We start from the raw sequence: 11,141 nt of genomic DNA, 5'->3' as shown, positions 1-11,141 counted from the left end.
ATTATTATTTTATAACTTTTTTTTTGTCCCTTTTTGCTCTTTTTCTACTTGTCCTTTTCTTTATATATTTTGTAGCTTTCCTTCTTTCTCTTTCGTGACCAACTACTTTCTTCTCTTTGCTATTATTATCAATATATTAATGTTAATTTTTATTTATTTCTATCCTTTTTAAATTTTGTTATTAGAAGTAATAATTATCATAAACTGTATGCTATAACAAAGTATACTGTTTATGCGCATAGACCATTTCATATATGATTTAAATTAATATGTCTAGAGTTTAGAATAAATTAATTTTTAATAACAAGAGTAACAAATGCAAATGTTTGGTTAACAAACTAGACATAAAAACAAGTAAATAAAAATAAAGAAAGTAGTGGAAAAAGAAAATTAAGGGAATGAATAAATAAAAGTGAAACAAAATAAAATAGTAAGGGCACGCACTTTTACCTTAAAATATGAAATACAGAGACAAAGTGCTTATTTAATGAAATCAGGGACAAAGCACAACTAAAACGAAAGTTTAGGAGGTTTAATGCATTTAATACTTTTTAAATTGCACAGGATCATATATCTCCGCGCGGATCGCGGGTGGTCCTTTTTTGTACCGGCTGCCTACAAATTTAATTGGAAGAGGTTGGGCTTTTTTTTTGGTTGGCAGATGGAGTGATGGATGGAGGTCGACCTGTTTGGACTTTTATTTAATTCCAATTGAAGCAATAGAATTAGAATCAGAAAGATCTGACCAAGCAAACCATGGCCGGCAAAAAGCCGAGCTGACTGGCGGTGATGGGTGGCCGCTGCATGTTTACATTAAATTGCCCCCGCTGTTTGAAATCTTCTTAATAAGCGGTCCATAATACTACTTCCTGAACCATATAATCCTTATATATTTGTGTTAATTTTTTTTTTGTCAGCAGCTGTGGTAGGGGGCTACCCAACTAAATCAAAGGAGTGTTATGGCACAACTCTTAGATTTTTTTCGCTGCAGGTGAGGTTTGAACCCTCACCTACAACCCAAGGAGGGACTTAAGCCCCTCCCTGGTGGCCACTGAGCCATTGGTCTAGTGATTATATATTTGTGTTCAAGCTTGTTCACTTTTCCTTTTCTTCTGTCAAAACTGGCCGAGCCAGAGACTGAAACCTTGCTCTATTTGGATTGCTCATTTTTTAAAAAACAAGTGTTTCAAATATAATGTTACAGTAATTACAATAACTCAAAAACATCCCATAGATATAATATATCAATATTTCAAAAAAATTTTATAGTAAAAATTTTTCATATACACTGTTACAGTAAAATTTTACAAAAACACTTCCAAAAATAGCTAATCCAAATAGATGTTGAATTGTTCCATGTTGCAATATTCTTCTTCTTCCACTTCTTCTAGAGCAGAAACACAAAATGCATTTCAAAAATTGAAAAAGAAGAGTTGTTAACAGCTAGCTACTAGTATATAACAAGTAATACTTGTGTTTGAATGGGATGCACGTTACAGTTTTCACCAAATGACCCTCTCACATCTACTGCTTTGTAGATTCCTGCTTCACACAGTTAAAAATCATAATAGGAGTATAGTTCCGCCCGGCCTCGTTTAGCTTACTCAAGGAAACTCTCAAACTGTCAGATTTGTTGCCAGCCCTAATCTGTAGTACTTGGTATGCTCTTCATGAGAGTCACTCAACCATGAGTTATTTGCAAGAACCACCATTAAGCAGAGAGCTCTACAATGTCCAAATTTGTGCAGTTAATTAAGCACGTATCTTTTCCCTCTTCCTAAACTTATATATTTTCTTTTTCAGGAAAAAATAAAAATATAATTTAAAAAAGAAACACCATGAACACAGCATCCATTCTTATCAAGTGGAGATGGGCCGGTGTGGTTGGAGTTTGGTATGTTTTACTTTTACATTACTTGGAATACAGTTACATTACACTATTACATTCGAGATAAAAAGTGATGTACATGAATAAAATATTTCATATATATATTCAGTACAATATTATGATGTATGTATACACCAAAAATTTAAATATGTATGATAACTGGACGAAAACGCACAAAACACAATTATACTGAGTTCTTTAAATCCTGCTGGATTTTTTTTTTTAAAAAAGTTAAAAGAATGATATTTGATGTTTTAATAAAAAGAAAATTAAACTAATGTAGTGCCGGTGTAATTGTGGACGAAAGGTATATGTATATGTCAAGTAATTATTGATGACAAGGAAAAACATCAATCAATAATTAGGGATATGCACTTTGATAACCTTGAAGTAACCTTTTTGTTCTTTTGATGACTATTGTTTTGGAAATTGGATTGACCAAACTCAGGAGTGAAGGCATAATGGGATAGATTCGTTGGGTCTGAGTCAAAAAAATATTAGAGAATCAAATAACGTCGTACACGCTAGCAACTCAGAACGAACGCTATCCTTGGGATAAGATGAGATGAGAATTACCAGCCAATACTTTCCGCCAAGTCACACACCTCACAGAGCCATTCCGATTCCGGACCCCCTTTCTCCAACCAAATATATAAATAGAAAGATCAAAGAACCGTTCGTGTTTATCTGTGAGAAGCAAACTGAGGATTTTGGATGGATGGATGGGATTCAGCAGGTAGCGCTTCCTGTACTTGGAATTCTTGCAGCTGCTGCTATTACCTTCTATGCCGTGAGCTTCGCCGAGCTTAGAGAGGTAGGAGGTTCCGTACTCCCTTTCTTTTCCAATCTATCTTCATACTCCTCCTAACTAACTCACTCACTCGTACCATGCAGAAATCTTTCAGGGACTTGGAAGACGACTCTGGTAATGGAGGCTTCGAGTCATCCTTGAGCTCTAGAAAGAGGCGGGCAAGGAGGGCGGCTGATAAAGACGCCAAGCCTTAGAAGAGATCCAATTCAATTCCTCTGGTAATGCCAGGCATCATCTCATCCGTGTGTTGTTTATTCATTTCCTACAATGGGGGTAGTATCCCCTTTTTTGTCTTAAAATTATGGCATTGTTATGAATTTGCACCGTCACACCAACCTTCTGATGATGAATATGATCATCGCTTTTATTATCCTGGTTAACCGATCCAAAATATCCTGTTCAAAAATCAAAGGGTTTGTTCTCCATCCCCTACAAAGTGGATACGGACTCCCAGTATATACAGCTAGCTACACATGTATTTCATTCAGCCACCAAACCCATGCTCTGCACAAGAAATCTCACTCCTGGTGCTGAAGCTAAGGGTTTTGAATACAACAAGCCTACCTTTAGCAAACTTAGTCGCAACTCAAATGCATGACAGGTGAAAGAAAAACTTCAACTGATGAAATAGGATTAAAAGAAGAAACGGTATCAGGAATGATGATGCTTCGATTATTTTCATGCAAAACACCAATAATATTCATACTAGAATAATACATCACCAAACAAACAGTCGATAAAAGAGTTTACTTTACACAGGGAGGGGCATTGCAAATTTTTCACAATCTTCTGATCGCGGGCGGGCGGGCGGTCGATTATTTCTTTTGCGCCTTCAGTTCGGCCACTCTCTCTTCGGTAGCCTTAAGTGCCTTAGCATAGATGCCAATTAACTGAAACCAGATAGATTAAATTGTTCAATTGAGTTCGAATTTTTAATAACTAAAAGCGTATACACACCCTCGAAGTCCTCGCAAACAAAGCCTGGAGTCATTTCTGAGAAAAAATGTACCTCATCCACTTCACCTGGAGTCAGGATAAAAGGGGGAGACATCAGTATGTTGTCACCGGCCACGCGTACTAACATACCGTGTTTCTCACACTGTGCTCCAAAATATGAACCAATACCTGACAAAAAGCATTAGGAAAAAATTGCAAACCTCAGACACCTGAACCATAATTCTGTCCTTCAACCCTTATGTTTTCAAATTAGCAAAAGAAGCACAAGATGCATGCAGAAGAAGATACCCCATTCAGAAGGGAAGGCATCATTAGGCGACTTGTTATCAGTGAATTCGGTTCCAAGGATTAAACCCGTTCCCCTTATCTGCAGAAGTGGCACAGGGAAACATATCAATAGTAAGATTTCTAATCTTCATATATATATATCGATGGGAATATTAGAGGCAAAAGTGTACCTCCCCAATTATGGGACTGTCTGAAAATGCTTTTAAGCCATCCTGAAACTTAGGGGCTATCTTATTCACTTGCTCAACAATATTTCTCTCCCTGAAAATAATTAAAAAGTTTTGAATAATTTCCTTCATAAAACATTGTACAAAAACACTCATTAAGAGACACGAGACCACACAATCAGGGCACAAATGGGTTTTAATTTGGTTCAAGGCATGGACAAATCTGACACTCATCCTACTATATCGGCTTTCTCCCTTTTACGTTTTTTTGAACCATACGTATATCAAGATTCACAAAGCAGGCATCTACAGATACATTTATTGCTAAAGAAAATTGTTGATGAGATCAAAGAGTAAAAAACCAGAAAATCATACTTGTAGATCCTGACTGCTTCCAGAGCAACAGCACAAGATACAGGATGCCCAGAATAAGTAAATCCATGAGAAAAAGAACCTTATAAAAAAAAAGAAGAAGAAAAGAAGTGAGACAACTCAATCAGCAATGAAACGTAATGGAGAATATTTTCAGTTGCATTCGAAGACCAACGTGAAAATACCCAGTTTGTTGCTTTGTGAATATATGACATCTGAAACTTCAGGACTCACAAGGACAGCTCCTATTGGCATATATGCAGAAGAAAGAGCCTGAATGAAAATTAACAGAATGTATTATTGTCTAGATACAGACTGGTCATGCCATAATTGCTGCTTGTCTAGTTATACCTTTGCCATTGACACAAGATCGGGCTTTATGTTATACTTTTCACAGCCAAACATTGTCCCAAGCCTTCCAAATGCACATATTACCTCATCCGCAATGAACAAAATTTCATACTTTTTGACAACAGCTTGAATCTGCATGCTTACACAAAAGAAATTGTTAAATCTTTGTGATAATTGAAACAAAGAAAGAACAAAGAGTCTGTAACTTTTGCCCGAAGGATTGAAAAGAGGGGAACAAGTGGCTATCCTACTTGGAACCACATAACAAATGCTTTACCAGTGAGTAACATTCTATTTGTAGTATCAGTCAAAAAAGCCAGTCTCAATTTGTAGTAGGTAATTATCTTGGAAGTTTTATGACAAAAATCTTCAATGAGGCGTGATCTAAAACACTTTTAACCAAAATTGATTCAGACAGCAATACAAAGTGTGTGGAAGACAAGAAACCAATGGTTCTCTGCAAGCATGTCTAACTCTAAGATGCATTTGCACAACCACAGCATCAAAAGTAAAAATAAAAATCACAATCCAAATTTAAATTTAAAAAAAAAAAAGATGGCCAAGATGACAAATGCGAGTTCAAATGCATACATGCAAAAAAGTCATATGTTGTAGATAAAACATGCTAGATGAATCTATGAGTTTTACGAAATATGTTAATGCAAGACTACTACATGCTAAATCAATCTACATACATCTTTCTACATATAAAGCATGAGGAATCAGTTTGGTGTTAAAATTTTATTTTGTCATCTTTTATTGTTCCAATTTTACCCTCACAAAAATAAAGATTCACTAAAGATAACTACTAAAGTTCTGAAACTTCAAATAACCTTTTTTTTAATTGTTTGCAAAAAACAATATAGATATCTTGTGTTTTTGTTTTCAACAAACAAATAACACTTCTAACAATAACTTAATTTTTTTCTTAACATGTGCTTTTTGCACTAGTAGACTATAAATGACCAATAATTGTTTCAATTTTAATAATGTAATTAATGCATACCTAATGGCCAATACATACATAATAGATAAAAATACATATATAGTCAAGGACCACCTAATGTTATAATTAGACTATTACCTTTTAATTTAGTTTTGTGTATATTGCATTTTGAAATTCTACAGTTGGATTGTACTTTTATGACCTATGTGCATGAAATTCCAATGCTGATAGCTACCACATGTTCATCACATAAACTAGTTCTTGATTTCTAATATGGTAAAAAGTAATAGCTATCACTGATACAATGATTACTAACCAATATTGCTGAAATGTTGAAAAGTCTACATGAAAAGTTGAGTGTGATGTGAGCCTATTGATATTGATACCAGTTGGTAATGAAATATGTGACCTATATATGCATGCATTTGGATGAGCTAACTGGCAAAATCAAGTCATTCTATAGCTTTCTTTCATGTTTCTTGCATGGAGAAATGAATTTGAGGAATACTAACCTACTTCACTCAGTACGCAACTCAGTTTCTTACAACCGCATATAATTTAACACAAACTTAAGACATAGGAAAAAAAGCCAACCTTCTCAAAATAGGTTGCAGGAGGAGGGATAACACCCCCAGCTCCCATGACAGGCTCAGCAATAAAAGCAGCAATCTGAAATGACAAGTTAGTAGGTAACAAAACCAAAATTTGTAGGAGCACCAAATGAAACAGAAACATAAACGACAAGTAGCAAGGAAATGTAAATAAATAACACCCAGTTACCGTCTCAGGTCCCTCTTTGAGGATAAGAGCCTCCAAGTTATTGGCCAACCTGGTTGAAAACTCCTCTTCAGTCTCACCTGAAAAGAGACCGAAAAAAAATTCCTTTATATCAGGGAACAGAGAAGATGAAACAAAACAAGGGTAACTAACCAATAACCTGGAAGATGGTAGCGCCAATAATGGGGACAGTCAGTATGCAACACAAATGGAGCCGGCAGATCAAATTTTTGATGCAGAGCAGGAAGACTAGAAAAAGCAAAAGCATTAGGGGGTGGGTAAAACATTAAGCAACTTGGTAATCGAACACTGATTTGTCATTACCCTGACAGACTTGCAGCTATTAGTGTTGATCCATGGTATCTGATAAAACATGAAAAGTTAAAGCAAACTCAGTAATATTCTCCTAAGCAGATGCACGAGATTTATGCAAAGTGTGACCAAAAGAAAAAAGTATAGCAGTCAGATTACGATTTTGATCGAGCTATGAATTTCTTCTTGTTTGGCCTCCCTAGGGCATTGTTGTAATACCACACTAGCTTCACCTACAAGCACACGGGACAAATGTGAAAAATTCAGCTTACAACATAAAATCAAGAACAAAGTTGGTCCCCAGAGCAATTTTTGCCTTTTTCCATTATATTTGACAAAGCTACCATCGATGAACAAATGCATCTGTATGGGATCTAAAAATTTCTGAGGTGATGGAGTAGTTTTCAAGAATGGACATCACAATCTTCATTTACAACATGATGACAAAGAAATACAGCAGATACCATAATCTTTCAAGCAACCCCCAGCTTTTTAATTTTCTGCCTTTTCACTTCTTCTGACACTTCCATAGAAGCTGTATCTTTCCTATATTGCAGATGAATTTCCAGAGTACTACTGATGTTTACTTAATGTATTAAATAGAAATCCAAGTTCTCTAAGGTGCCGCAAACTATTCAAAAAGATGAAAGCAGCAAGTGAAGGACAATTTACTGAAAAGCTTCTTGGCAAAAAGAGAACCTGTGTATCATTTGCTTCTGATCCACTATTTGTGAAAAATGCTTTTGACATTGTTGAAGGGGTGAATAGTTCTATGAGCTCCTTAGCAAGATCCTACAAATCCCCTAAAGTAAATTAGCAGAACATATATTGCAACAAACAAAAGAGTTAGCATACCAAAAGAAAGATTATCACACCAAAGAAGGTTTTGTTGTGCGATTCCAAAAGGAGTGGTAAAATGGTAAGGTGTTTAGTTGTTTAGCAGCAGCAGCAATAAGCCTAGGTTCATTCCCACCTGCGAGTTTGCAAGGATATTGAGACATTAAGCTTAAGACACGCGGTCCACATTCCGGTGAAAAGCTTATATTGGTAGATAAAACAGATGGGGGAATGTTTGGGGGAAAGGGGAAATGGTATACATTCTTTAGGTAGGTACATGTGTAAACCACGTATAGGAATTCACATATATGAACAGGATTATACACATTTTTCTTGACTAAAGTTGATCCCCATTGGATCCAACTATTTACCATATTGTGACAGGTCATATCATTTTTCGATGTAGCCATGAAAACCATATGATTGTGGAGAACATATACAAAAGAACATCTTCAGAATACAATACTAAGACAACTCAGGTAATGGTCTCTGCATCTGATATAAAACTTACAGGATGTAGTAACTACTGAGAACTAGGAAATTCTTTACTGTGGAACAAAAGAATTCTGTTTATTTTACTTCATCAACATCACAAAATAATGAACAAGAACAACTGTGAATTGTCATCCGGAAATGGTCTGCACAGAGCATTTGCCCCACCTCAATTTTGTGAGTTGAGCATTTTCCTGACTATTAAACAGTGCTAACATATTGGCTTCTCATTTAAACTTAAGCAGCAACAACTAGCAAGAAAAGTCTTTCTTGATAACCTATTCCTAATAGGCACTTGCGACTAGGATATTTAACAAGATAAGAGGAAAAATTTTGATAGGACTTAAAAGGAGGAATCTGATTTTTAGACGTTTCCATTTCTCTGATGAAGACGGATAATTCTGCAATTTTTCGATATTCAGGATTGCTACATTGCTATATAGATTAGCCACTAAAGGCAAGTAAGTTTCATCATAGAGAAACCAAAGACAGGCAGACCACAGGGACAGGTTCCGGTATAAAAGCAAACGTAAAGAAAATGATAACATTGGCAACTGAATACCTAAAGCCGTGGACCACAGGCCAGCCAGAGCATCTAGATATTTTTTACCATTAACATCATAGACATAGGAACCCTGTAAATTGAGAAGAAAAAGGTCAAGACAAGTGACATATGAAATAAATGAAACTAAAATCTTTCAAAGGCCCCTACCTCAGATCTTTCGATAACCAGAGGATCCAAATCAGTGGACTGCCAACCAGCTGTGAAGGGTGCCAACATTTCATGGCCCTTGAAACTGTAAAACTCAAGAACATAAGCTAATAAGATACCAATTTCGGCCTCTGCGAATCAAGATAATAAGAATATAAAATGCAGAAAAGAGCAACTAGAACAAATATAAGAAACTCAAACAAAAGGAAACAAGTAGAGGCATAAGCGATGTTTTATGCGCAGCAGTGGAAGAGAAGAACGAAAGGAGAAAAAAGAGGAGGAGAATGATAGCAAGGAAATGTATACTTACCCTTTATCATCAATTGCAGAAACATCCTTCTGTGCAGCTGCCTCTGTACTATTCCATCTATTCTGGGAGGGAGCCTGAGTTATGTGATCCTGCAACCTGCTTGCAACTGGCGTACAATTTACGACAGGAAAGCCAACCTGCATACCCCAATAGCTGCATTTGTTAAAGTATTTCCCTCATTTTTATTTTTATTTTTATTTTTACTTTTGGGGTAAAAGACAAGCAGCAGCCATGACAGAAGCTCAGATTAAGAAAAAATAATAATACTAATTGGGAACCTTAGCATTAAGGACAGTATGTTAGCTTGGAAGTCAGTCGGAAAATGTGTTAGGAATACACTAACAGAACATCTAGCAGCGAACGTGATTATCTGGGTGCTAGTTTTAGGGCAAGGAACCATAGATTGACAAACTTGAATACTGGGTTTTGAGTTGCTATGGTTTCTGGTTTTGATTACTATCTCAAGACTGAACAGAAAAAGTAAAATAAGACAAGAAAGGGAGGCAGGCAGAAATAAAGTCGATCAGCTTGAAAATGCAGAAGCCCATAAGGAGGAGAGTTGATGATGAACAAGCAAGTAAAGTACGTAGTAGTAAGCATTCAAGAAAAGGGAATCCCCAATATATAGGAGTAATAACCAAACTCCTATCCATCCACAATACATAGTATAGACATGTGTGTGTATATATAACACGTGCTAGGAGGAATATACCAACATGTCAATCATCAAAGCAAGGCAGAAAGGTTTAAGGAGAGATGTAGAGAGAGGCAGAAAAAGAGATGGTGATACCTTTGCGGCGGCGGCGGCGGTGGCCTTTTGCAGAGTGGATCGAAGGAGGAGACGGTTGACCACGTTTGCCATTCTCTGTCTTTCTTTCTCTATTGAATCCTTGCCCCTACCCTTTCTCTTTATTAATTGATAGGGGGGCTTAAAAGAGCAGATGTTTGTAGTATAAACTTGGGACGGAGGGAGGGAGGAGGAGGATCAGAAATAAGATGTAATTGAGACGACAAGGTAGAAATGAATTAATCTGGAGGAGTGACAACTGACAAGGAGGGGAGAATGCCAATAGAGACGCAGCAGAGAAAGGAAGAAAGAAACAAGAGGAACAGAGCAGACGACCGACGAGCGCTAGCGATGGCTTGGGTTAAATACTCCTACAACTATCCTTTCCTGTGTGGTAGGTAATCAGTAGTAATTACTGCTGCTGCTAAGTGCTAAGATCACATAACCGGTCCCTTTTAGCAGTACACAACAAAATAAGTAACGGAGGAGGAGGACTCCGAACTCCGAAGTATTTGGGTCCCCCCTTCAAGTTCTATCTTGATCACTTATTATTACTTGCTAGGATTATCAGCATTGCATGTGGTATATGCAATACGAATGAGGACAAGATTCTACAGTCTACAGTAGTCGAAAACCGATCATTTCGATCAGTATAATAGATTTGTGTCTCCATCTCCGCTCTGCATTATTAGAAGTTATTATTACTAGAATTTCAACAATTTTTATTTTTTTTTATAATTCATTACTTCATTATTTATAACAAATTTCAATCGACAAATTGATTTCCTTGTTTTGTCTTCTTTTTTATTTTGTAACAACTAGTTTCCTTCCTTTTTCACTCTTTTATTCATAGCAAACTTTTAATCATTTTACTAATTCCTATCTTATATACATTTGTATTGATTATGCCTTACTAAATCTTTTTATCAATAAACTTAATAATTTGTGGGCTTATTTTTAATTCTCTCCAATCACTTTTTGTGGGCTTATTGTTTGGCTTGGTTATAATTAGAATTTGCTATTACTAAAATTTTTGGCTTTGTTATTTGTTACTACTTCTAAAATGTTGATAATTTTGTATTTCATATTTTTAGCATATGACTCATATTGATCTATTTAAGTTGTATAATTAGT

At 36.0% G+C, this 11,141-nt stretch overlaps 1 protein-coding gene and 1 non-coding gene across 2 annotated transcripts; one reads left to right on the top strand and one right to left on the bottom strand.

The window, feature by feature from the left end:
* Positions 1-2,387: 2,387 nt before the first annotated feature.
* LOC113743663 (uncharacterized) lies at positions 2,388-3,069 on the top strand. Its single transcript, XR_011813992.1, has 2 exons — positions 2,388-2,702; positions 2,783-3,069. It is a non-coding gene; the product is annotated as an uncharacterized protein (transcript).
* Positions 3,070-3,350: 281 nt separating this feature from the next.
* LOC140006395 (gamma aminobutyrate transaminase 3, chloroplastic-like) lies at positions 3,351-10,343 on the bottom strand. Its single transcript, XM_072048209.1, has 18 exons — positions 10,011-10,343; positions 9,221-9,357; positions 8,911-8,995; positions 8,761-8,833; positions 7,745-7,842; positions 7,569-7,661; positions 7,029-7,102; positions 6,882-6,920; positions 6,718-6,806; positions 6,561-6,637; positions 6,375-6,449; positions 4,835-4,966; positions 4,669-4,756; positions 4,487-4,565; positions 4,115-4,205; positions 3,945-4,023; positions 3,709-3,824; positions 3,351-3,589 (listed from the first exon to the last, which is right to left on the bottom strand). Exons 1-18 carry the CDS (start codon positions 10,080-10,082, stop codon positions 3,515-3,517), a joined length of 1,572 nt encoding a protein of 523 aa, XP_071904310.1. The 5' UTR covers positions 10,083-10,343; the 3' UTR covers positions 3,351-3,514.
* Positions 10,344-11,141: the final 798 nt, after the last annotated feature.

This window comes from Coffea arabica, chromosome 5e (genome assembly GCF_036785885.1).
Source record: "Coffea arabica cultivar ET-39 chromosome 5e, Coffea Arabica ET-39 HiFi, whole genome shotgun sequence".
In the NCBI taxonomy this organism is placed as follows: domain Eukaryota; kingdom Viridiplantae; phylum Streptophyta; class Magnoliopsida; order Gentianales; family Rubiaceae; genus Coffea; species Coffea arabica.
The sequence above is the reverse complement of the archived record's forward strand: the minus strand, read 5'-3'. Positions and strand labels throughout refer to the sequence as shown.

Bases quoted from the DNA above. Each gene is read 5' to 3' on its own strand.
- LOC140006395 (XM_072048209.1), bottom strand. From the start codon at position 10,082: ATGGCAAACGTGGTCAACCGTCTCCTCCTTCGATCCACTCTGCAAAAG. The intron at 7,103-7,568 runs GTTCTCTTTTTG...GTGTGCTTGTAG, and splicing joins CAGAAGCAAATGATACACAG to GTGAAGCTAGTGTGGTATTA. The intron at 4,967-6,374 runs GTTGGCTTTTTT...GTAAGCATGCAG, and splicing joins CTGCAACCTATTTTGAGAAG to ATTCAAGCTGTTGTCAAAAA.